The following is a 27,742-nucleotide window of genomic DNA, read 5'->3' on the forward strand; positions in this document are numbered from 1 at the left end:
AGGCAAAACACAGGTTTATATTAATGCTCCTGTTCTATTATATTACCAAAGTGATTTGTATGGCGAACACTCCACAAGTCTTATAATAAACAAATTGCTGATATTTAACAAATAAAAATGTATAATCCATAATGATATGGCAAAGCTTTCTGTAAGGAGACATTTAATATTCATGGAAGGAGTCTCAAGTGTTAGCAGTAACAGAAGTAACGTTGTTCGTTTACGATTTCAACTGAAAGGCTTTACAGTATAGGATTCATTTCACAGTGTCCCAGTAACATAACTCTATGTTTTGTTTATCTTAAAAGAAGGCACAATTGTTTATAACTGCTGCAATGTAAGTGATAACAGGAACTAACTTGGATTGCTGATGTTCTAATGGATAAAACATTTGGCCTGTCTTTCAGTAATAAATTAAAAATATACTAAACGGCAAAATGCTGTGTTATAAGAAGAATAAACCACTTTGACATGTTCTTATTTCTTTGAGAATGCTGTTTTCTTATAACAGCATTCTGTGTTGTATTTAATTCGTTATATATAAGTATAAGTAACATAAGTTTGTTATCTTAATTTTTAGATATTTGATATGATATCAAATTCATGTTCTTTTCACTTTTACATATAAAAATAAATGAAGGAGCTTTAGCTGTTATTATGGTAAAAAAGCATGCCTAAAACGGATGTTAAAGCATCAGAACACACTGGCATCATGCATGTATGCTGAATGTGCCCTGTGAAACCACTAGGTGGGCCTCATTCCTCATCTTGAAGGGTGTGAATAAATCCTGAATCACAGATTAAAAGATCTGGCATTTCATAATCTTTAAAGTATGTAAGGATGTAAAAAAAACAACAACCCAAAAACTCTGCACTCTCTTATTTATAACAAATACAATATTTTCATGCATCAACATTCCAGATGCTTTTTTTATTGATCAAAAACTGGTGATGAACTGAACTAAAAAGTATTTAATGCACAGAGGAGGCATATATATATACACTATAATATATACACTCCCCATGTAACCTGATTTGCATCTAACCCCCTTGCAGTAACCACAATAATGGCTGTGTTTGCATATCTTGTTCTGTATTAATGCAAAGGAAAAAAATCCCAGCCTGCAGTGGTGTGTCCCTGATTTTCCCAAAGTGCTGATTATGCAGACGCAGAAGGGGCAGCGGGCGAAGTTAATGGCCAATGAAATGAGAGAGCCCTGAATTAATTCATCTAGGCATTCCTGCACATAATGCAATCCCATGCTGAGAGTGCAAGAGCTACAGTTTCTCTCTAATTTAAATGTCATTTGCATCAAGAGCATAAATCATTGATTGGAAGCATCACTATTCTTATCCCTCCCTGTCTCACCCCTCCTACTTGCACTGTGATGAAGACACGAATCATCGTGTCCTGGTTAATGGTATGGAATGTGACAGGCCATATTTACAGCTGCATGACAGTAGAGGCCATAATAAGAGGTACGTAGAGAAAACAGGATAAAAAGAAAGAAATACAAAAGGGGAAACAATCCTCATCCATGAATTACAGCTTTGAAAATGTATTGATTCTCATATACAATTCTTCTTATGTATTTACAGAACAATAAGGAATAAATCCTAATAATTTCTACAATGCCTAAACTGACACCCACGCAAATTATTCTATTGTTTGTTTGTGTTTTATAACAGAAGACCAGAACACACATGTTAAATAAAGAGAGATTTTTTCTTTGAGAGTTAAAGATGTCTAAGATGAGGTTTTAAGTGGATTTGTGGTGTCACTTTGGTAAATAATTACAGATATAATACAGAAAATACATTATGACAGTGCGTATGCGCCACTTTCCTGGATGGCACCATGGCAAGAAGGAAAGGCAATGTTATGCTCTGGGCAATGTTCTGCTGGGAAAAATTAGGTCCTGGCATTCATGTAGATGATACTTTGACACGTACCACCTACCTAAACACTGTTCAAAACAAGAACAACCCTTCATGGCAGTGGTATTCCCTAATAATAGTGTTGAGAATCTGTTCAGGAATGGTTTGAGGATCATGACAAAGAGTTCAAGGTGTTGACTTGGCCTCCAAATTCCCAAGATCTCAGGTATCAAACATCTGTGGGATGTGCTGGATAGATAAGTCCGATCCATGGAGGCTCCACCTCGCACCTTACGGGACTTAAAGGATCTGCTGCTAACATCTTTGTGCAAGATACCACAGCACACCTTCAGAGTCCATGCCTCGATGGGTCAGAGCTGTTTTGGTGGCACAAGGTAGACCTACACAATATTAGGCAGCTGGTTTTAATGTTATGGCTGATCTGTGTATGTGTCTTTGTTATTATCAGAAACCACTGGCAGCTCTGACATGTTTTACAGCTATTCCATGCAGACAGTGAAGTTTGTTTCATTGTTCGCTAATCTTAAGAATGGCAATATTAACAGAATACTTGAATACTTGAAGTAAATGTTATTCTGCTGCTACTGCAGAAATCACAAAACGGACCACAACATTTCCAGAAATTATTATGAGAAGTTGTTTTAAATTACATGCTAGCACCAGTTCTAAAATCAAATTCATAAACTGTTCCCCAAGAATCCAGTACACACAATATTTCTTGGTAGCACTGACCTATTTGAGAACTGGACAACAAATACTGAACAAATACTCAACAAATGCTCAATAGAAAGACATTAATAATTCAATAGCAGCTGAATTGCTTGGCATTGCTTACCAACCACAACAAGCAGTTGTTAGCCTTGGTCTTTGTGAGAGGTAATACATGAAGCAGTCTTGTATTTCAGTGCCCCCTCCCAAAAAAAAACACACACATTACAATATTCTGGCATTCTAAATGCCACACTATGATGGCAAATTCATTCATTCATTCATTCATTCATTCATTCATTCATTAGATCTGGAAACCACATACAGACAGCGCAGGATCATACAAGTGTCCCTGGAGTGCAAATTCATATGAGGTATAAAAAACATTTCTTAAAATCCACTGTGTTCTGTAACGGTACATTTGAATAACCCACATGTTCGCTTTAAGCTTTAAAGAATTAGATGACACACCAGTCTAACTTCTACCTTATAAATTCTGAGAACTATTTTTGTCCACTTTTGAACTCTCAATTCTGACTGGCCAGAAAGGATTTTTCTACAATCACATCTTTATATTGATTTGCTAATGCTAATACATTGTTTCTATAACAACTTACACAGAGACACATACAGTATGATGGATTACTGAGTCCATAATGCTCTGACCTGGTTCAGACAGAACACACAAAGCTACAGCTATTCTTATAAAATAGAACCGTACTATATCTATCTATCTATCTATCTATCTATCTATCTATCTATCTATCTATCTATCTATCTATCTATCTATTTGCTTTAAACATACGGACAGGACATCAGTGGTGGGAGAGAAGTCAAAAACCATACTCAAATGACAATCTTACACTAAGAATAGTCTGTTGGAGTTTGGCCTTTTTGTCTTTTTTCCATTTTAGAGCTGTGTTGCTGTGGCTCAGGAGTAAAACTTGATCATATCTGAAAGGTAGAGAGTGGGAGAGCTAGAGGTAGATAATGTATGTTTCATATAATAGTGGAAATGCAGTCTCTTTTTTGTTTGCCTTGAGCATAATACATGTAGTGTTTAAAGCAACAAGGTACTTAGCCTAAGTGCAAACTACATTACGAGACATAATGTGGTCAGCTAGTAGATGCTTTTCATTTGGACCTCCAGGCCAGGATGAATTATTTACTCCTGTAATTAATGTAAAATTGCAGAAGTGTAACTACAGGGCACAAAAGAAGACCCCTCTTAACTGAACTATATAAACACACTCACTGTCCACTTGATTATGAACACGTGGACACATGCCCATTCAGGCAATTATCCAATCAGCCAATCATGTGGCAGCAGCACAATGCATAACATCTTGCAAATACAAGGCAAGAGCTTTAATTAATGTTCACAACAAACATCAGAATGGGAGGGAAAAAATAGAAACATGTGACATGACAGGCTGGTTTGAGTATTTTAAAAACTGCAGATTGTTGTGAAGAAAATAACATCTGGTGAGCAGCAGTTCTGTGGCCTGAGACAGCTTGTTGATGAGAAATGTCAGAGGAGAATGGCCATACTTGTTCGAGCAAAAAGGAAGCTATGATAACTCAAATAACCACTCTTTACAACCATGCTATGCAGAAAACCATCTCAGAATGGTTGGTTTGCTGTGTATAACAGCAAACCTTGAGGTGGATGGGTTGCAACTGCTGAAGAATGTGTCACTTTTCATTCGTGTCAGCCAATAACAGGAATCTGAGGCTACGGTGAGCACAGAGCCGATCAAAACTGGACAGTTGAAGATTGGAAAAAGAGCAGACGAAGTTCCAAGCTTCATCTGTCCAGTAGTTTTGGTCAACCTGGGCCCACTGAAGATTCAGATTCCTGTTCTAGTTTTCTATATTTTATTCCATATTTTACAACAATATACATAAACAAGTGACAAGCACAAGTTTATCCTATATATAATGAAGTGGTGCCATCCTATAGTATGACACCACCTAATTATATACAGGATACAATGGCATTTGCAGAGCATTCTATTTTTGAAATAAATCCCCACAAGTTATTTGGTCAAAATACCCAAAGCGCTACGGTGTTGATTTAAATCAACATGACGTTTCATATAGTTTGCATGAATTTAGTATGTGCAATAGACTTCTTTGAAGTCTGATTTAAGAATAGAGGTAGCAAACCTTATGCCAATGGTGGAAGTCTGTAGCACCCATGTGGTTACGCCACTGAACTGTAGCACCATATATTTGCATAGAAAGAAAAAGATACATGAACTAAATTAGGATGTTTTATAGTCTACATATCTTGGATTGATAAAGACTTGGTACCTGAAGTCTTTTTCTCACATATGTGGATGCAACTACCATATAATAATTGTACAATTACATATGTTAATATCAAGGACATCCCTCCCTCTCATTGAAGGAAATTATACATTTAAAAAATAATGCTCAATTTTTGCATCCACATTGTCTTGCTGTTAGCAAATGGCCTAAAGTGGATTACTTTGGATTTGTTTGACAACAGCACCACCAATGCTGTAAACAAAACGACAGAGAATGGTATTAAGTAGATGCTGGGGCTGCTTTCTTTCTAGCCCAAAATGTACAGTTGTGCTAAAAATGTGACATATCCCTTGCAGAATCTGCAAAATTTTAATAATTTAATAAAAAGAGGGATTATTAAAGTTGCATTTTCAATTCGTTCGTCCATCACGTCACAGCCCCACTGCATTCAGCCTATGGTGCGGATATGGGATGAATGAACAACTCGAACCCGAAGACTCCAGAGGTGAACTAATCTCTGTTTGAACTAATTTCTGTTTCCGGGGAACAGACGTGACAAAAGAAAGAACGACTCGGATTGGGAGGTGAACTAACAGACTGCATAGCCTGAACACCCAGCTAAGATATTAATGAATCATTTCTGTTTCTCATAATTCGGCCTCTCTGCATTCACCTATCGTTTATTTTTTTTTATTCCAAATGTGATCAACGTTTGAGTAAGTAGTAGATGTGTTGGGGAATTTAACCTGTAACATTTTAATTATATTCTGCTGAAATGAATGAAATGACTCGCAAAAAAGATTCGTTCATTTTCTTCTGAACGAGATTCGAAGATCCGAGTCAGTTAAATGATCCGAACTTCCCATCACTAACCCAAACTCCCTGTTGGATTTCAGATTTTCTTTATTCATTATTCCTTAAAAAAAAAAAAAAAAAAAAAAAATTGGTTAGTTTTTAACATTTAAGTTCTTACAGTGAAATACTGAAGACGCATCACAGATATTACACTCTTTTTTTTTGCATGTTGAATTCAGCGAAGCAAACCGTCACACAACTCCTCCTACCTCGCGCAAAGAGTTGTGGGCAATATTCGCTGGAAAAAGTACTCAAATGAACGAAATGACGAGGAAAAAAAAAAAGATTCGTTCATTTGGCTGAACGACATTCGCAGATCCGAGTCAGTAAAACGATCCGAGTCAGTAAAATGATCCGAACTTCCCATCACCAGTGTGAATGCGCCTTAAAAACAGTCAGAGGTTCACCCCCCGATGACGTCACTCTGGAAGCAGAAGCAGCCTACTGGCATGGGCGACTTACATCCGGGGATCTGAGCGTCGCTGCAGAGATGTGCTGATGTGAAGTGGGAGTGAGCGGACAGGATTCCTCCCTCTGCGAGAAAAAAAAGACCAAACTGCAGCGAAATAAAATACAGGTGTTAAACTGGACCTTACTGTAGACCACCATATTAGTCTACAGTAATGCACTTCTCTCTTGCTGGGATACAAAGGGATCTCTCTCTCTCTCACTCTCTCTCGCTCACTCTCTCTCCCTCCCTCCTCTCTCTCTCTCTCTCCCAGTTCCGTTCTTCCACCTATCCAATCTCGCCAGCTAGTGAGAGAGTCCGCTAACACGCTAGCCAGTTGATTAGCTAATACCTGTCTCACCGTTCACTTCTGGAGCTAGCGACTAGTGACGGGTAGTTCAGCTGCTGGTTAGTCTGACAGCTGGTCTGTGTGGTGCTGACGGAGATAATCTCTGCAGTGTTTGTATTTCGGCTTGACGTTCAGCAAAGCCCTTTCAGGAGATTGGTAAGTAACGTTAATATGTCACTCTTAATGGATTCAAATAAGTCACTCGGGTTAGCTAGCTAGCTAGCTTCAGTTCTGTATTAGCATGCTGGATATAAACGTTAATTTAGAAGCAGAAAACAAGGTAACCACTTGTGGTACTCTAGGACAGTTATTTGGATGTATGAGATTGACGTCTATGTCTTGTTTTAGTTTCTCTCTTGCTGTAAAAACAAAAAAGTTAGCTAACTGTGTTATCTAACCCGTAACGCAGATGTGGGCGTGGCTTTTTGACAGGTGTTTACTGTGCATATTTCTTTAAAAAAATATATAATATTTTTCATTTTTACTTTCTAAAGTGTCTTTTTTGTGTGTATTTGACATACATGCTTAATAACACTGTGTAGGATATTTTTCATTTCATTGTTGTTTGTACATCTATGGGAAAGTTAATAGTAAATAGGGGGAAAGAAGAAGAAAAAACGCACCTAATAAGTATTTCTGGTTGCAATGCTCCTTTGTGTTTGGTTAAAACAGACAAAAATGGGTGCTTTCTTGGACAAGCCAAAGATGGAGAAGTTTAATTCACATGGGGAGGGAAACGGCGTGCGCTATGGCCTGAGCAGCATGCAGGGATGGCGGGTGGAGATGGAGGACGCACACACGGCGGTCATCGGCCTTCCTCATGGCCTGAACACCTGGGCGTTTTTTGCCGTGTATGATGGCCACGCTGGCTCTCAGGTGGCGCGCTACTGCTGTGAACACCTGCTGGAGCACATCACCAGCAACCCGGATTTCAGAGGCGGAGGCCCAGGTGGAGGCAATGAAGTTTCTCATCCCGAGCCGTCGGTGGAGAGCGTGAAGAATGGCATTCGCACAGGCTTTCTGCAGATTGACGAGCACATGCGGGCTATTTCAGAGCGCAAGCATGGCTCTGACCGCAGTGGCTCCACGGCCGTGGGAATCATGATCTCTCCGAGCCATTTGTATTTCATCAACTGCGGTGACTCACGGGCTCTGCTGAGCCGTGGTGGCCGTGTCCACTTCTTCACTCAAGACCACAAGCCCAGCAACCCTTTAGAAAAGGAGAGGATTCAGAATGCGGGCGGCGCCGTTATGATTCAGCGAGTCAACGGCTCTCTGGCTGTCTCTCGTGCTCTTGGAGATTTTGACTACAAGTGTGTGCATGGGAAAGGCCCTACAGAGCAACTGGTATCTCCAGAGCCTGAGGTGTATGAGATCGAAAGGTCAGATGCAGAGGATGAGTTTGTGGTACTGGCCTGTGATGGAATCTGGGACGTCATGACCAACGAGGAACTATGTGACTATGTGCGCTCGCGGCTAGAGGTGACCGAGGACCTGGAGATGGTGTGTAATGAAATAGTGGACACCTGTTTGTACAAGGTACGGCCTGACAGATCAAGTTGCTCAATAGTTTCAGGTCGGATAGACGTAATATAACAACCACCATTGTTATTAATATCAGTAAACAATGAGTCAGTGTATAGTTGGCATTGTATGACTGTTTCATTTTCCTTCTCTTCTCTCTCTGTTTACGAACAGGGTAGCCGTGACAACATGAGCGTGGTACTGGTATGTTTTCCAGGTGCACCTAAGATCAGTCCAGAAGCCGTGAAGAGAGAAGCAGAGCTGGATAAGTACTTGCAGAACAAAGTAGAAGGTGGAGCATCTAAAAAGGCTAATAAATAACTTATGTTACATCAGTGAACATTAAAACTTGTTTAGGAGTTTGAGCAGTTTTAGGAAAATAGCACCCTTAATGCCAATCAGTTGATGCCGTTAAAGACCCAGATGTATTTTATTATGTAATATGCCATGACATGGTACCCCCCCCCCCCCCCCCACACACACACACACACACAAAAAAAAGGGCCACAAAGATCATTGTAAGATGATCTCCATGTTATGAAACTTTTCAGAAGCCCAACTCTAACAAGGCTCATTTGTCAGGATCAATAAAAACATTACAGCGAGAATACAGACTTTGTGCCAAAGGCATTCCTGCAGAATTTGTAATCCTAACAAATGTTTGTGTGTAGTGCATTGAGATGTTGATTGGCTTACTCCAGGGTTCACCGCGACTCCTCGTTGAGGCAGTCCAGTCATATAACAGGGCTTCAGAACCCCGACTCGACTTCTCGCTCCATAGTTTCTTATGAAAGCTGCTATATTTAGAGGTGTCTAATATAGAAAACAAACCAAATTTTGAACCACATTTTTTTTTCATGTGGTAGCTATCTGTTTAAGAAAAGACAAAACGTTTAGTGTAGTGATGCGTTCTGTTCGTGTTCGCGTACTCCGATGGCCTTACAGTGTCATGTTCAGATTCTCTTGTGTAAGCATGTGTTTGAGTTTGGCACCATGTTTATTCGCACTTTCCTGAGTTGATGTGCTAGATGAATGAATCAAAAAGTCCGAGATTTATTGCTGTAGCATTACTAAATTATTACAAGACACAAGTCAGGTCCAAGGGTGCATATTGTGCATCTGTAGCAGTGACTGCTTTTGGTTGCCTTGATACTCGTTTTCTGCATGATTCTGGTTTCCGCCTGTAACAAGGAATGCTGTTGCCTTATCGCTAGTTGTCAAAACTAACTAGCTGGCTCAAGAGTAAAGCTGTTTCGAAATAGTCCACGGGCATGTACAATACCAGTAGCATGATGATTTTAAATGCATTCCTGCATGCAACGCAGAGACGTTTCCCTAACAACACTAAGAAGGGGACTGCTCTCGATCAGACCCGAGTTGTGTTGAATTAGTCTGAAGAACTTTCTGAAACATGTACTATTAATTCCTGTATTCATTTTTCTTCGAATTTCTTAGACCAGAGCTGAACACAGTATTTAAAAGACTGAACATGTGCTATTCGAATCATTTGTTTAATAACAAATCCACTGATGCTACTATTTTGTCCTAAATCTTCCTAACTATACAACATAAAAAAAGAAAAAAAGGTTATCTCTGGAAATTCATAATTAAAGCATTTCCATATAGGTGGCAAAACCATTTAATGCAGCATTTCAGATGTCCATATTATAACTTTACCCTCCCAAATGTGGTACATTCTCCTTGTTTCTCGAAGAACATACAAAGAAATCTTTGTATGATGTGTAATATTTCCATGTTATGTTTGGTAGCACCTGCACAAAGTATAGAATTTGCAGGTAGATTTAAAACTACAGCTTTATTATTATTGTTATTAGTAGTACTATTAATGTTAATAATAATAATAATGATAATAATAGTATTAACGACATCAGTAAGAATAATGATCTTTGTGCATTCCTCTGTTTGTTAATTGAACTGAATGGAATGTGAATGAAGTGAAGAACAGAAGTGTGCCATCTCTCAGTGTTTCACAGCGTTGCTCAGACTGGCTTGTGCCTCTTATTGTGTTTTCCAGGTCTGAACAACTGTTTTATTCCGTTTAATCAGATTGAGTTTGTTTGTTTGTTTGTTTGTTTGTTTGTTTCAGTTCTTTATTGCAAGACTATGTGTTTAGTGGTGAACATCAGACATTATTTGTTCATGCTTCCAGCTTGATTGATCATGTGTTGTGTGGAGTTGTGTGTGTGCAGCTGTATCTGGAATGAAATTCTATAAGTCTGTAGCATATAGCAAAATAGTGCACTAACACGTACGTGAAGAAACAAGGATTTTACATTCATTTACACACACACACACACACTCGCACACGTACACAAACATAGGTACTAGTTAATACAATACAACAGTTAGTAGTAGCTTGACTAAAACGAATGGTGATATTCACCTCCCATGATTTCCACTATATGGCAGTTGTTCCTTTTGTGGAAATAATATGCTAAATAGGAGACAAGCATTACCTGACATGTTCCAGATAGTGGGTCTCATAAATAACTGGAAGCGCAGTCAGAAACTCATATTTGTTGAGTGTGTGTACAATCAGATTTGATTATGATTTCAGTTGCATTCTTTGGCGTAAGAGACAAATGAGTGCTCAGCTCATCTGTATCTTATCCCAAAGCACAAGTGTATGATGAGATTTACTTCATCTGGAAAGGATTTTCTTTCGATATGATGAGATGGTTTCTCAGTTTTGTAATTTATAAACGGCCGCAGTGTGAGATTAGGCTATGATTAGAATGCACAACAGGTTGAGGTATTATTAATGATGTGTCGGTGTGAGGTTTTGTAGACCAATCCTCAGTTCAACTTCAAATGCAGATATGTATACGAACTACGTAGTGACTTGACCCATGGTGTATAAATGTGTAATGAAAATATACTTTTTGCTTATTGAGTGCGGTTGTTCTAACCAATCATCTGAAACCTATATTTCAGTAGACCTACAGTTGGTTTATGTGGCTGTTGAATGTGGAGTTAAATTGAGACTGTGGAGTTGTGCACTGAGAATGCACCCGTTACTAAAACTCAGGTCACACCATTGAAAGGTCAGTACGTATCCACTGACTTACCAAAATACAACGCCGTAGCAATTTCTGTATCGCTGTGACCCTTTTTTTTGACTTTCCAAAGCCTGAAGCAGTTTTTCTTTCCTCTCGCCATTGTGCAGAACTATCCACAGCCGAGCTTTTAAATAAAAGCTAGTAAATGGATTCATGTGTCTAGTAATTGAGCATTATGTACATGCCCGTTCCACTTAGGCTCAGGTGAAATTGATCAAATTTATCAGCAGATGAGGCCATTTTTGCACAAATCAGAGATTTATATGCCTTTGATAAATTGTATTTGAGATTTTTTCGTACCCTTTTGATAGAGATTGATAAACGAGGCCCAGTGTATTACAGTTTTTTCTAAACTTTGAGTTATTTTCCAACAGTTACAGTGATTATTGTAGTGGACACCATCTTGGATTTGTTTGGTGTGACTGGTTTTAAGAAATTTTTACCTTGGAAAAGGTGTTTTCTGGCTGGACTTGTTGGACAGGTTTTGAACTGTGAGGCTGTGGTTAGGTAACATAATCTACAAAAACAAACCAAGTGTATTAGCTTTAAACATATCAACTTAGGGAACTTTTCTAAGGTGATAGAGACATTGTTTTCCCATTTAGTGGAGTGGTCGTCCCTATGTTTCCTTTGTTTGTCTCTCAAGATTATAACTGACGAGCAACCGAAGACACTTATTTATTTGAATGATTTATTTTTTTCTAACAACGTTATTTACCTCTTCTGAACCAAACCACCCAGGCATTCCAATTTATTCAGCCAAAAAGCACTACTAATTTTATGATCGAAGCTATAATTCCTCCCTGTATTTATTGTAATTATCTGTAAGTTGTGTACCAGTGTCATGAAGCTTGTTTATTTAATTGTAATCTGAAGGTTTTGTGAGTTGATCAGACATTTCTGAGCGTCTTGAGTCCATCTCCAGAGAACAATTTCGCACACTACATTTATTTCCAATGACATCTCAGTATTTTATTTGATCAGATTCATCCAAGCTTGGTGACAAGTGTTACAGTCTTTGAACCTTTCTTAGCCTCAGCATTCTGTGTGTGTTTGCATTCGTTTATTACCACTCAGTGGGTAACTATCATATAGTTTGTGATATTATTTGAAATTATTTGACCTTTTCATAGAAGGGAAATTCAATAGAAAAGCTTTTCATTAAGGGGGATGAGCACTCTATGCTTTATTTGTTTGATTTCTATTTTTGTATGTTAGCACTCAAACACTGGCTATGTAGAGACGAATTGTGATGTTATTCTTAGATGTTAATGATGATTCAAATAAAAGTTACTTATTGAACCCTTGAGATTGTCAGCTTTCTTATTTAGACAAAAATGCCTTGTTCTTTGTGTTTGTTTCATCAGACTCTCTTGCTATTATTAAATAATGAAATGTTTACATTATTTCATGCATTAGCACCTTGAAGTAGGCTATAATTTTTAAAGGGTTCATATCTAGCTCATATCTTACCTGCTATAGGATATGTAGATACGTATGAGGGGGACTGTGTGTCTGATTAGAAATGTATCGGGGGACTGATTGTTAAATTCGGGTGTTTGTTCTTTGAAAACAGCTAAGTAAAGTATGGAAGGATACATGTTCTTGGAAAGCATTTATTTATACTTATATTAGGGACAGGTTGGGGGTAGCATGAGTCATAGAAGACAACCTTTGACAGGCTGCCTGCAGCGATGACTCACCCACTAAGCTCGGTTATCGTGCAGTCTCACATTATTTCTTTATGATATCTAGACACAAATTAATTCCTTTTTTTTAAGTTTGGATTTTGTGTAGACATATAACATGCTTTCCCTGGACTAACCTGACTTACCCCAAAAGTCCTTGTGATTCCTCAGAACTCATTAAGAAGCAGGGCGTGGACAGCATTCCAGACTTAGCCCATGTGATGTGTGTGTTAGCGACGGAGAGCATCCCTAACCTTCCACCTGGGGGAGAGCTGGCTAGCAAGTGAGTGCTTTTTACAACCATCAAGCAAAAAAAAAAAAAAGCGTTCAAACAAGATTATGAAGGTTGAGTTTAAGGTCCAGCTGCAGGCAAATGCTAAGCTATTATCAACAAATTAGTGGAGAATTATAATGCTCATTTTATGGTGTTTTTTTTTTTAAATTATTTTTATTTATTTATTTATTATGATTCTTTGAGGAAAAAAGCCTGACAAATAATCTTGTAGATCATTTCTTTTCCCCTTCTACTCTCCTTATCTTCTCTGCTCATTACTTTCCCAGCTAAATTATTCATGTCAAGCTGATGCATTTTTAAATCCTGTCCAGATGAAGAGTCATTTAGATTTATGGTTTGGCATAATAAACAAATGACTGCCCAGCTCAGAGAATTCTCATCACACTTCCCAGCACTCCCTATAATAAATAAGCTCTGTAACTGTCACGACTTTATGCTTTTATTTATATATATATATATATATATATATATATATATATATATATATATAGCACCCCAATCTCTTTAGCAAGCATAAAGTCAGTGACAGTTAGAGAGGGAGGGAGAGAGGGAGGGAGGGAGGGAGGGTGGGAGGGATTTGTCTGAATCATCTCTTTGGCCCAGAATCTCTTCAGGCCCAGTAGTTCACAGTTGGTCATTTCTGAGTTCGGATAGGCTGATGAAATAAAGTAGGTCAAGAGACACACTGCAACAGTATACACTCTACACAGTTTATGAAATGTTGTCATGAGAATGGCAGTGTCACCTTACTGCTGACTCGCAGCAAAATGGGGAGCTCTCACAAGTAAAAGAGACAAAAACATGGTATAGTTACTTGTTACTTTTAAAATATATACAGTATATGGGGACATATATATATACACACACACACACACACACACACACACACACACACACACACACGGGCACACACACACACAGAGTAACTCGTGCTGTTTCCTGTTTTGTCCCCATAGACGCAGCGTTGTGGAGGAAATGTACAATAGACTCAACCCAAACCAAAGTGACAGCACAGTGAGTATCCTCAAGGCCAGCATTATTTTTGGTACTGATAACATTGTGTTCTATACTCCTTTTTTGCCTGTTGGGTCTTTCTTCAATCATGTCTTTCTACAAGGAATAAGTAAACAGATATATATGAATGTGTTACATGTTACAAGTAAGTGGCCTATAAATGATGTGGATACTTTTTTTATTTGAGACGTAATCACCCTGTGCCATTCTAATCATTTTAATTTGATAGCAGTTCTTTTCCGTGAAGCTGCCCTGATAATTACAGTCACCATGTAATAGTATGCATAATCTGCAGTTATACCTAGTAATAAGACTTGAATATACCGTGAGAAACAAATTACCCCTGCATTAAGCCTGTATTAAACATGCTCTTTCAGTGTGGAGCCACCAACTGGGGCAATGTATGCGGATCCTCCAGGCTGTAAACAGGATCCTTTCTTTCCCACATATACTTTTTACACACTGTTTGAAGAAAAAGATGCTGATCTCATGATACGACAACACGAGGGGCTTCCAGTTTTAAGACTACTGTAAGAAGACCTACTGCTACCTCTAATTACACACTTTGTATACTGCCTTAAATGCTGTCACAGAAAGACAGATACAGGAATAATAATGAGGACAACTGACGTCTGGGAACATGAATATATGTAGCATGTGCTGAAAGCAATTCCTATTCAAGAATAAATTACATATTATGTATGGGCATTCATATAAGCTTCTTGGTAAATATGATGAAATCACTTACTGGTGTGTGTTGCAGTTGCTCCTGCTCTTTCTTTGCATGTTAGATTCGAAATGAGTCTATATAAAGTGAGATGTCTTGGTGAATCAGTGGGAAATTTATATTCTTTATTTGTGAATGTTCTTTTTTCTGTTCAACATATTGCAGTTAAGTACATCTATGGGTCATCATTCAAAAGCTGAAAAATCAATGCAATTCCAGAATACGTGAGGTGGCTTGGCAAAATCTGTCATATGACGGTGTGGCTGAATTGAAGTGAAGAAAAAAACAAACAACAACCACCGTGGCAAATAATTAAAAAATATATGTATTTTCATCAAAATGTTAATACACAGTTCCTTAAAAAAATAGAATCAAAATAATTGTGGCCTGTGCAAAATTTTGAACACCCTTCCAGTTGTAATTACGTGTTAGGCCATAATTGACTCATTAGGACTCGTTTGGAAGGTCAAGAATTGTCATTAGGAATAACAGTTTCAGAGCATGATGAATTCTCTGAAACTTATTGATGCTTACAGAGCAGAGGAAGGCGTATAAGAAGATATCGCTTCCAGCTCACAGTTTCCACTGTCTGCAATGTCATTAAGAAAAATAAGGGGAACTGTATAAGTCGAGGCAAGCTCTAGAAGGTCTAGAACACTAAGATTTGAATTAAGAATTGTCCGTATGCTGGGCAGAAAGGCAAATCAGCATCCACAAATGACAGCAAGGACTTGCAGGAAGGTGTAACTGACACAGGAGTGGTTGTGCACAGTTCTACTGTGTAGTGTTGGTTTTAGAAATTTAGTCTGCATGGAAGAGTCATCAGAAGGAAACCTTTTCTGATGTTTGCAAAACAACATCTAGGTAAGTCAGAGGCTGTGGACTGATGAAGTATACCTGTAACTCTTTGGCTACAATAACCAAAAGAGCAGTGTTTGATGATGAGAACAATGCCAATTGTTGAGATTGACGTAGATCTATTATGCTTTGGGGTTATGTGGCAGTCTGTGGCACAGATAGAAGAATGGATTCCAGTAAATATCAGCAAACGTAATTCTGTCAATCAAGAACCTGAAGCTGAAAAGAAATTGGCCTCTTCAACAAGACGATGATCAAAAATGAGGTTGCGGGTATACCTCGAAATCCACAATAAACTACTTCAAGAAATGCAAGCTGAAACTTTTCGAATGGCCCTCACAGTCCCCTGATATAAACATCATTGAAAATTTGCAGGTAAATATCAGAATTTCTCACAGCTAGAAGAGTGGGTGAAAATGTATTAAACAAGAATGAAAGTGTATGCAGCCTGTCATATCTGTCAGACTCGGTGTTATGAAGTTACTGACTTCGTAGGGTGTCCAAACTTTTGCACATGCCATAATTACTCATTTTAAATGCTTGTCACAACAGTTTTTTTTTTTTTTCACTTTTCACTTCAAAAATCAACAAAATGTAATTTGGCCAGGGGTGCTCAAACTTTTGCATCCAACTGTATATGCATAATAAATGGCACAGTTTTCACTATGCCATCCATATGGTGCTATCAAGTCAGGAAATTTGCCATTTTAGTTAACCTTTACTTTATATCATTACTCAGCCATCTACTATTGCAAAGTCTCTACCTCTTAACTGACTTACCTCTTTTTGTGAGCGCTGTTGGTTTACTATGGTACGATTGCTCAGATTTTAAATTAACAATAATGATCTCTCAGCAGTAAACATCAATATCAGTGATTTCTCAGTAACTGTATTTGTGTAATATCAGTGCAATTGTTTGTGCTTTGTTTCGGTCATTGGTCTGCCACTCTCAAAATGTTGTAGATGAGTATTGGTCAGCGATCATATTGAGACTGTTTGCTTACCCTTTGCTTTGAACATCAAAGGAAGAGACTTTGACTCTCTGTGACTAAAATAAGCTCCACTTCCCTTTGAGTGTGTCCGGTATATGCACACCCATGATTGAAATGACAATTAGTGGTGTGCTTTCTCACAATGCCTGATAATGCAATGCAAATTGAATAGAAAAAAAAATTATTGATTGCTTGTTAACATAAATAGACCCAGGTCAAGACAAGGTTGTCTAGTATTTGGTTACACTTGCTTAACGTTGAAAACAGTTGTGGCTTGTCCATAGGGGCAGGGGGGCAGAACCCCACTCTATATCTCAGCTGCACAACAAATCTTAATCTTCATAAAGTCTTCACTCTCAGCTCCATATATTTAAATCTCCATTGAAATACTAATTGCTCTTTTGAGTGACTAACCCAATGCTTCATTGATTTGCCTGCCTTTTCAGATGTTGTGTAGTTGCAGGGCAGCAACCCCTTTTAGCAGTATAGACTTACTATTGCACGTAGTGGTCAAAAATGCGAACTGCAACAAACACAAGGTCCATTGCGGCAGGCATCGTTCTGCCACATGCTCGCTTTACTATACGAATATTTTCAGCGGAAGAGGAGCAACGGTCAGGACAGTTAACGACAGGGTTGCCACGGGGATCATTTAAAAATGCTCTGCGGCCGCCAAGATCTTGTTTTATAGCAAGTAATCCGAATTGAATCTAATTAATTTCTGCAAAACAAAGGCAAACTGTTAGTGCAGGCAGTGTGTCTATGACGTACAGAAACATTTCTGTTGTAAGATATATTGCAAGGATTTGGAGAGGGAAAGGAGGATTATGGAGTGGTGTTGAACACAGTTGAACAAATTGAGCTGTTAGACTGGATAACTGTATGCTGTCGACTGCATATTACAGGGTTACTCTAAAAATTCACTAGATATTAGCCCATAGCATAAGTCATGTGTGACAACCTCTTGAGTTAATTTTGTTTGAGGTTATGCTTTTATTAATTCGGTCCTGCCCCACCAAATCTATGGTCACAAGCCATTGCTTATTGAAAGTGAGATGTTCTCTAGTGTTTTAGTGGATGGGGTAGTTGTCATAAACTTCTCTGTGTATTCTTTATGTAATATTTTTAAAGCACTACATGTTCCTTAGTACTTCTGTGTATTTAAATAAGTATTTTTATGTGCATCGTTGTTCCCACTGATGATGCCAGCTTGAACTATATACACTATAAGGCTAAAACTATGTGGACACCTGACCATCATTCCCATATGTGTTTGTTGAACATCCCATTCCAAAGTTGGTACCCACTTTACTGCTATAACAGCCTCCAATCTTCTGAGAAGGCTTTCAAGTAGATTTTATAACGTAGCTGTGGGGATTTGCCAATTTAGGCATGAGGACGTTAATGAGGTCAGTCACTGATGTTGTGTGAGCAGGGCTGTAAGTCTTTGCTCCAGTTCATTCCAAAGGTGTTGGGATTGGACAGGATTGGACCACTTAATTACATTGAAGGGAAATCTTAAAGCTACAGCATTCAAAGACATTGTATTCAATTGTGTATTGACTTTGTGGCAACAGTTTCAGGAAGGCCCATATATGGGTGTGATGGTCAGGTGTCCACATACTTTGGCTATATATTGACCATATCAGTAGATGTACTATTAATTTAACATTTTGTGGAATCTCTCTGTAGGTGTGTTTGAATAATGAATGTTCACTATGAAGTTCAGTATGACCAAGAGTAAGATATTTATTCAAATATATAACTCTTTTTCTCCCATTGTGTTCAGCTCTTTTGTAGTTGCTAGTAAATGCAGCAATTTGTCAAGCGTGGGTCAACCAAAGTCCATGGTATGACACACAATTTTGTACTTTTTCGCCAAAATAACTCATGTACAATAGAAGCTAGAAGTGAATTTGTAGTGACTTTGGATAAATGACTAACATTTATTCTTTTTGTGTTTCTGGATTTTTTTTTTTTTTCCTCTTTCTTTTTCCATTTAGTTCCTTATCCGAAAGAATACCATCCCTGATTCACTGTGGTCTGATTTTGTTCATCATTAATAAACATTAATCATGTCTTCATTGATGTTGTCATGGTTGGTACATATTAACTGTCACATTTGCTGTGGAGTGGTCTTTTAAAACCTTAATTCAGAATATACAACCTAGAAGATTTTTCACAGATATATATTTTGTATACTACAAAATACTAAATTTACAGCACTGTGCTCATGGAATGAAGAATTAGGTGTGCTTGTCATGATCAGAGTTTATTGTGGAATATTTATCCATTTTTTGCCCAAGTTAGTGCATTAACTGGGAACAACCAACAGTAAATTAAAATTAGAATATGATTTAATGACTGAAAATTGATGTATACTATACTATCCATATTGAACATATTTTTTTTTATATGCTCAGTGATGTTATTTGGGGGACAACTAAGCAAGTTTTTTCTGGCTTTTTGCTTAAGCACAAGCATAATACTCAGCATTACCTAACTACTTATTTCCAATGAGAGCGTAGCCAAAAGGATGATCCAATTTCCAAATGTGCTGTTTTTACTTTGAATAGGTTGAAACCAAATTTTCTTGGTTATTGATGCTTTTCATTTTCTTGTATTTGTTAATTTGTCTGTCTGCCTTACAATAGAATTATTGATTTACAAATCTTACCTTTTGTTCTCTGATTAAGATATGACTAGTCATATCAGGTTTTTTTTTTCTTCAAAAGACCACTCTTTATTGATTGACAGATGATGTGCTTTAAAATGTATTAAATGGGTCATTTATGTTTAGTTTTTATGTAAAGCATGTTCAAGTATTATACATAACCAAAACATCCCAAATACAATGTATGGAATGTAGCATATCTTGTAATTTGTTATCCTAGCAGAAATTCAAAATGAATTAAAAAAATATATATAACCATTACTAAACTACAAACTAAAGGTTTGACATTCATTTCTATTAGAAGTGATCTTCCAGTATTCCTAATTGTTGAGAATATATTGAGAGTATGTAAATGAGCCTTACATGCTTATGCACACATTGTGCTATGATGTGAGGCCTCCATTGTTTTGGGGATGACAAATGAGGCTGCAGGATCACTGGGAGGCTGAACTCAGCAGGTCAGCTGACCTGGCCTTGTCTGTCTAATTACAGCATTAGTGGCCTCGCTGATCACCCATGCATGATGCTCAGCTCTATCTGGAGCACTGAGCCGCTGTTAAAGCCATATGGTGGCTTAGTGCTGGGCTGTTATAGTAGCTCAACGTGTTCTTGCCCTGGAGCAGCAGGCATGGGGGTAAGAGCAATAGAGAAAGAGGGATGCTAGTGCTACTGTTGTGTCAGGGTTGTTCCCTTGCACACATAATACAAACAAAACGTGCACACATCTGGTGATATGAGATTGGCTTATTTGATTTATTATATCATCTGATGGATTTGAGGTGCACATTGGACGACTGAGCAGAGCATTCTCAAGCCATAAATGCTCATATGGCTGTATGACTCCTTAATAGCAGATTAAATTTAATTTGGTCGCTGAATTACTCTCTCCCCAGTGACAGTGCTTTCACACATAATGCATCAGCCTCTGGAGATTAACAGCGATTTAATAGTGTTTCAGTGTTTTGGCTCCTGTTCCTGAGGGAGGAAATCTATCTTTGTGTTTTCTTTCCAGCTGTACCTCAGGCTGACAGTAGCACAGCTAAATGCCATTGCTAGAGGGAGCCAGAGATTTTCTCATCCTGCTTCACTGTTTATCAGGCACATTTTTTCTGTGGTCCATCGGATAGGCTATGGATTACTGCTCACTTCAGCATTATTTTATTTATGTGCATTTATATATATATATATATATATATATATATATACATACACAGGAGTTCGTCCATCGATTTCGACGAAGACCCAAGTTTTCCATTTATGCCTCCATTATGGAGAAGTTTGAAGTGGAACAGCGTTTCTATATACGCTCAAATGTCCAACATTTTATATATATATATATATATATATATATATATATATACAGTAGTTACACATAAACAAGGAGAATAAAAAGTGTACAGTATCATATAATAATAGGTATCCTATATATTTTTGCAAACTGTTTGACTGACACCCAAAGGCACTTTAGTCCCATGTTTAATTGGGTAGTGCTGAGAGGGAGAGAGAGAGAGATGCTATTTTAGTGTAATAATAATAATAATAATAATAATGTTTACTCACTTGCTGAGACTGTTGCTACTAAGTGTTTGCAGACAAGCTACCGCGGACAATTCTTTGTTGTATACTGGTTTCATTAGCTCACAATCCTAAGCATATCTTCTATACCACACTCCTATATCATGCTTACCGCACTCCAGGCATAAATACACACAGTAATGGTCACCTGCTGTTTGACATTTTTCCGAGGCTACCCCATCAAGACAGCTTAAAGTGTGAATATAATGGTCAGTTTAACTGACTTTCTTTTTTAAGAGTCTTTGTTAATTATAACAATTTTCTTTGTCCCATTGGATATTAATGCACAGTCATAGAACTCGTAGTTACATTACAGGTCAGTATTAATCATGAGAAGCTTAGGATAAAATCCTCTGCTAAATGAAATGAATAAAAAAAGAACCTACAAGGAAGTCAGAATCATCTATTACTGAACATTGACCTGTATGAGGAATAGTATAAATTTGTTTTTCATCTTTGGTTATAGCTAAATGAAATCAATTTCGGACAATTTTTTTTTTTTTCTGAGATTTTAAAAAATGACACACTGTCTTTTTTTTTTTTTTTTTTTGTAGCTCCAGTGAATAGTTCACTCAATGTTCCGAAATCTCTCATTTGGTTTTCATAACTTTGTATTTAATGCATTGCAAATACTGTACATCCCCCCATTACTTTCCTATATATATATATATATATATATATATATATATATATATATATATATATATATATATATATATATAAAATATATATTTTAAACTGATTACTAGCATAAACAACTGAACTACAGCCACAGTTTTACCCAGAAGTATGAGCTGAGATTAGCTGTGATGTAATATTCTCCAGCCTGTATTTTAAAACCAGCAGGACTCAGGCCTAGCTGTGGCTGCCTACGCTATCTAGCCCATGTCCTCATGCTCTGTTTGGCTTGTTGAGATGCTGAGATCATTAAGTGTGACTAACAAGACTGGCAAGTCTGCACAGCAGTTTGCCTGCTCTTCCCTGGGATCTGATGTCAGCCCCCTCTCCTCCAGTTAACTTCCATTCTTAGGATATCTTTATTTAATGAAGGCCAGCGAATCTCTCCAGATCTCTATATATCTCCTTATGCTTTTCCCCTCTCTCTTTCTATCCATAGAGTTTGCATTCCATATTCTATTGATTGTCTGTAGGCCTCTCCCTGCTTCAGAGGCAAATGCTTGCAAGGCCGAAGCAAACAATTAAATGCCAGCACTATATGTACAGTAAGGTGCTAAAAGGTTGACTTACATTACATGAGAGAGAGAGAGAGATATTCTCCAAGCTTGTGTACTTATTTCACTTGGTGAATTGAGTTGTATTTCACTTTGACTCAGTGAAGAGAAGTGTATTCATTAAAACTGTACATTTATCATTTTGAGGCAGTATTGAAGCAGTACAGCTTCTTTGCACTTTCCAAATCAAATGAGGTTGTTGACCTCATTCTGGCTCAGTCGACACTCTTCCATTCGCTCTGCCTCTTTTAAATTAAATATTTGAGTCTAGGTTAGCAGCAGCTTTTCTTCTTGATGATGGTTTCCCTTGGTCTGATTGCATGAAGTTGACCACCAAACTCTCATTTTCCTACTCATTTACTCACCACAGACATGAATATATCAGCTATTCCAGAGATCCAAGACTCTCCCTTACAACCACCTGTCCGTCTGTGGTTTTCTGACGGTGGCTTTGTTTCTATAGAAGGTCTTGCTGGGTCAGGGTGTTACCTTCTCTGCTCTGCACCACACTTGTAATAAAAGCATGTGAGGTAGAGAAAGTGAGTGAGCATTTCAACAAATCATTGAATTTAGGGTCACAGCCTCCCTGCTTGAAGTCCTTTCTTCTTGCTTGTTAACAGCATATGTCTTATCTGTGAGACATCCTTAAGCAACTTTTTGTGCATTGTGCTGATTGTGGATTGTGCACTCTGCAATACTGACCCCTGTCAGTCACAAACATTGCAGTAAAATTGCCATTTTTTCCCCGTATCGAAATTAGACTGAGCTAGAATAAACAAACTGAAGATTTTAGCCTGTTGCAATGTTCACATTAGAGTTGCATAAAAGTCTTTTTTTCCCAATTTTTTTTTTTTTTTTTTTGGCCCAGGAAGACAAATAAGAAGCTTTCAAGACAAATAGACCCACGTTCATTAACACAGACGTGTACTGGGTGTTCGTGCGATGACAAGTTTACAGCATTCATTTATTCATACTTAGTAACTGATTTATCATGGTTAGAATTGCTTTGGTTTATATCACTAAATTGTTTATATTTTGGAAAATAGAAACCAATAGGTTCATTGGAAAATATTGCAAGCAGTTACTAACAAATAGCTGGAAGAGCTGGTGTGATTTGTTAAGCATTCTACAAAAATGGGGAAGGCTGGTCCGAATTTATTCACATGGATGTGGATTCAGTGGACGATGAGGCATTTAAGCCTAATCCTTTATTATACTTTTTTTTTTTTAATCAAATGTTTAAGTAGATGATTAGTTCATTTTCATTTCAGCTCAGTTACTAAAATAGAGAAATATAATGTATGTAATTCATTGTAAATAAATAATTGAAAATCTTACATAATATGTAAAAACTACAGAAAATCATATTCTGTAAAGTAAAAAATGGCAAGCACATTGGTTTGCTTACCTTGGTTTGCATTGATTTGATGCAATATTTTTTTCAAAAAAACTGAATAATATTTAATAATACTTAAAAAAAATTGTACTTATAAATTACATCCAATATGTAGCTTTTTATTGCAAAATTAAAAAGCTTATTACATATATACATATATACAGTATTATAGTACTACAGTCAGCCTCAGTATTATTATATCCATTGCTTTGTAAATACAATAAATCTATATCACAAAATAGATATTAAAAATACAGCATAAGTTTTATTATGCTTAAAAAAAACACATTAATAAGATTAATACGCTACCGTCTATTCTTTTCCATGTATGATTTTTTCCCCCAGTAACATAATTATTCACATTTTGTCATGAACAAGCTCTTTTAATTTATTTTATTTTATTTTTTGCTGTTTATCTTTTTTTTTTTTCTGTGCCTTGTCCTTGCCCTTGCCCTTTTGGTTGTATTAATAGAGAAGCTGGTGAGGTCTTTGTTTGAGGAGCATAGTACAAATTCATGTCTAATGGCACTACCTGCTTTTGCCTGTCAGCAATCACACATCAACAATGATGTATAATAGCCTTATTTTGTCAAGCCTCGCTCTGAACCATTCTATATGTGTATCTCAAAAAGGTCTTGTATTTGTATAAGAAACCAGAAGTTCATAGGTATTTGGTTCAAGCTTATTTTTAATCACAGAATATGCACACAAACATAATCTATACTCGAATATAAATATTCAGTGAGGCTAAATAGTGTTGCATGCACAATTTTCTGAAGACATTACACCCTCAGTTAGACAGAGGTTTTTGTACAGATCTAGCTTTTCGATTTATATAGTAGATAAACATATAATAAATGCATGCAGATATTTAAAGGAAATGCATCTTATCTCAGCTGTTCAAAGGGAAAATATTAACAGTGATGGGAACCGATTGTTCACTCCCTGTGGGTGTGAGGTGGGGGTTCAGGGGGATTGGGGGATACTTACTGTAGTCCATCTGTTGCTATACACAATTAGTCAGACATTCACAATTCAATGGAAAGGGACTGCTACAGGACCAATGCTCTATAAATATTATTTGGTTGTAGAATTATTCTCAGCACAGCAGTGACACGGACATTGACAATAGAGTCTTAGTGGGCTTGCTGCTTGTACCAGTGTATCAGGTACAGCACTGTTGCCTTGGTGTTATTTATTTATTTATTTTATTTTAATGCTGTACACTTCTGGAAACTAGATTGCACACACATCACTTGTTGGTCCTCCTTGTAGGTGTAGAGTTAGAGATTATATGGCTCTTCCTTTGAGTTCAGTACTTCTGAAGTGTTTCAAAAGAACAGTAATGCCTGTGATTACATGCCACTAGTGTGGATGAGTGGTTTTCCATCACCAAACCATACCACACTGTTTCTTGTGGACTCTGCTAAGTTATCTGGTTCCCCCGGCATCTACCTGACCTACCGTAAGACCTACATTTGAATTTTGTGTGACATACAACTCTTTGACAGGAATTCATTTTTGCTTCAACAAAGCCCTCATAAAATGTTTACCGAACCATGCGGAAAGACTTGTGCTTATATAGCCATTGACTGAATCGGTATACCAGCAGTATGCTCACTGCCTTGGCATTGATCAATCTAAGTTTCTAGGTGAATTAACGACCTGGTGGCAGACATGGCTCAGCAGAAATTGATGATTCAGGAGTTGTGACTGTGCAACTCGGAGGTGCACGTCCTTCATCTCAGATGCGTGAGCATACTATATTTACAGCTATGTTATGTTTCCAGTCTGATAATGATAATGCCATGTTTCATTTTGGTCTCATCATCCAAAAATGGGTTGGCCTCTGCCATGGCAGTCACTCCAAAGGATGGTAGCCTGCGTAGAATCGATAGTGCTACACAACACACAGTGCCAAATGTGCTCTTTCACACAGCACACAATGCAAACATTTAGTTGAGAGCTTTAAAGTAACATTTGGACAGAGTGCCCAACCAAGCTCCATGGTAAACATTTTAGCTAATATGATGGATCACAAGTAGATTGGGCTGGGTCACGTTGCAGCCCTTGATGCCTTTATTGAATCCTGAATTGAATGAAGCCCATGCACTGAATGCAGATGCAAGTGAGAACTTACAATATTGGATAGTGTGGCATGCACTACAATACAATAGCCATTTACTGCTTGCATTGGAACAGTCACTCCAATTTACAGAAGTTGAAACTTCTGTTTGGGAGCTGGTCAAGACCTCCCTCTGAACAGTGGGAAACCTAGACCAGGATAGGCAGTGGTTCTCCAGCAACCTGGTTTAAGTACAACAGCAAGTGTGTTTCATACAGTGTGTGTATCAACAGTACATACAGTTTCATACAGTCTGTTTTAAATGAACACTGTGAACCTTCCATGTGTCGCTCTTTAGGCCTGCTGCTAAAGAGTGATTCTTCTTCTTCGTTTTCTTTTTCCTCTATTATTATTATTATTATTATTATTATTATTATTATCTCTTTACTCTCTTACTGTACTAACCTCTTCCTAATAGGGCCTCTGACCTACTGAACTAGTATGCAGAAATGTTTTTGATAGAGACTACAAAGCACCTCAGTAAGTCGCTCTGGATAACAGTGTATGCTAAAAGTATTAAATACGAAAATATATGTATTAAATTACTAATTAGTAAAAGTTTATTTTAACAGTCCAATAATTGCATTCATAAAATAAGTCAAATTACCCTGTGTCTTGCTCAGTGTTTTATTTTTTTTTTCTTCTTTTTTTCATTTTCTTTTTTTTTTTCTTTTTAAGTAATAGTGCACCTGCCCCTTGGATGCCTATTGAGCTGCTGGACATTGTGGAGTATCCGGAGATTCAGCATAAAGACACTTCCCTTCAGGCGGATTTGACTTGTTGCTATCAGCAGCTGGCCAGTCGCTCTTAAACAGAGACCAGGAAGTTCCTTTTTATTTCCTGACCTAAAGTAACAAAGGAGTGATCTGTGTGAGCATAGACATATTGGAGGTGCCAGAACTACATCTGTGTCTGTCATCCTGAATTACAAACTCCTGTAAAATGGATCAGATTTATTTGTGCCCCCCCCCCTGTTTTGTACCACATATGACACTGATGTGGTTTGAAGTCAAATGAATACTTTAGCTTGAAAAATATATATAACAGTAAATATATTCCTTTACCCTTCTTACACTACCTTAAAACAGTTTTGAAGCAAACATTAATTTACAGGAAAGGGCAAAATGTTAAAAAAAAAAAAATAAATAAAATTAAAACTACAAACACAGACTTTGACTTTGCAACGAATGAAATTACAGAGTAGGAAAAATGGACTGGGTCGAAAAATCAGCAACTACTCCAAAGAACGTTGTTTAGCGTGTGTTAATCCGTCCCTCTTAAGAATTGTGAGTCATTTCCAGAAGATGATCAGCATTTATCATCATACGCTGATCAGCCCTGAGTGCCTGAATTCTCTGCCGATTTCTTTTCCTCATTATTATGAGATACTGTATGCTACAAACATACTGGAGCATATTTGTATTCTATTGTTTTGAGAAAATCCACTTCTAGAGCGTTTGTTCATCCTTGTTTCTGACTCTAATATTTGGTCAGTGCTGACAAAAATTTTAATTACATGTGAAAATCTATATTTCCATTTCAATTACAGGAAAATTACGCACAAAAATTTAATAGCAAAAGTTCTTTTTCAAACTATGCATCAATTACTGTAATTATTTTTAATTTCTCTTGAAAGCTACAATCACAGATCTTTAAATGCACAAGAAATATCAATATTCCATTTTGGTTCAAGGAAAACTACTTACATCTAGTGTATAGTAATCAATGGTGCACAAAATAAAAACAGTAAAACAACACATATGTGTGTGTGTGTGTGTGTGTGTGTGTGTGTGTGTGTGTGTGTGTGTGTGTGTGTGTGTGTGTGTGTGTGTGTGTATATATATATATATATATATATATATATATATATATATATATATATATATATATATAATATAATAATAGTATATACATATGGTGCCAAATATGTGTGTTTATGTGTATGTAAGAGAGAGAGAGAGAATGATTGAAGAGTTTAAGAGAAAAATCAGTGGTGAGAGAAAAATTGAGAAAGAAACATTTTCTATGG

General features: G+C 37.3%; 1 protein-coding gene across 8 annotated transcripts; it reads left to right on the forward strand.

Annotated features, from left to right (window-relative positions):
* Window positions 1–6,003: 6,003 nt before the first annotated feature.
* Window positions 6,004–27,429, forward strand: ppm1ab (protein phosphatase, Mg2+/Mn2+ dependent, 1Ab). 8 transcript variants are annotated; one of them, XR_001810601.3, is made up of 8 exons: window positions 6,006–6,689; window positions 7,206–8,072; window positions 8,232–8,349; window positions 12,997–13,108; window positions 14,077–14,134; window positions 14,512–14,664; window positions 18,501–18,561; window positions 18,715–18,795. XR_001810601.3 is itself a non-coding variant. In XM_017456270.3 (7 exons), exons 2-6 carry the CDS (start codon window positions 7,212–7,214, stop codon window positions 18,516–18,518), a joined length of 1,167 nt encoding a protein of 388 aa, XP_017311759.2. In that variant the 5' UTR covers window positions 6,004–6,689; window positions 7,206–7,211; the 3' UTR covers window positions 18,519–18,561; window positions 18,715–18,795. The 8 variants fall into 8 exon arrangements, 4 of the variants coding, with proteins under 4 accessions (XP_017311759.2, XP_017311758.2, XP_017311760.2 ...); XM_017456270.3 differs by lacking the exon at window positions 14,512–14,664 and having other exon boundaries at window positions 6,004–6,689; XR_008393440.1 differs by lacking the exons at window positions 18,501–18,561; window positions 18,715–18,795 and adding an exon at window positions 26,392–27,429.
* The last annotated feature ends 313 nt before the right edge of the window (window positions 27,430–27,742 follow it).

Source organism: Ictalurus punctatus, chromosome 25, assembly GCF_001660625.3.
Source record: "Ictalurus punctatus breed USDA103 chromosome 25, Coco_2.0, whole genome shotgun sequence".
Taxonomy (NCBI): domain Eukaryota; kingdom Metazoa; phylum Chordata; class Actinopteri; order Siluriformes; family Ictaluridae; genus Ictalurus; species Ictalurus punctatus.

Bases quoted from the DNA above. Each gene is read 5' to 3' on its own strand.
- ppm1ab (XM_017456268.3), top strand. From the start codon at position 7,212: ATGGGTGCTTTCTTGGACAAGCCAAAGATGGAGAAGTTTAATTCACAT. The intron at 13,109-14,076 runs GTGAGTGCTTTT...TTGTCCCCATAG, and splicing joins GGGGGAGAGCTGGCTAGCAA to ACGCAGCGTTGTGGAGGAAA. The intron at 14,135-14,511 runs GTGAGTATCCTC...ATGCTCTTTCAG, and splicing joins CAAACCAAAGTGACAGCACA to TGTGGAGCCACCAACTGGGG.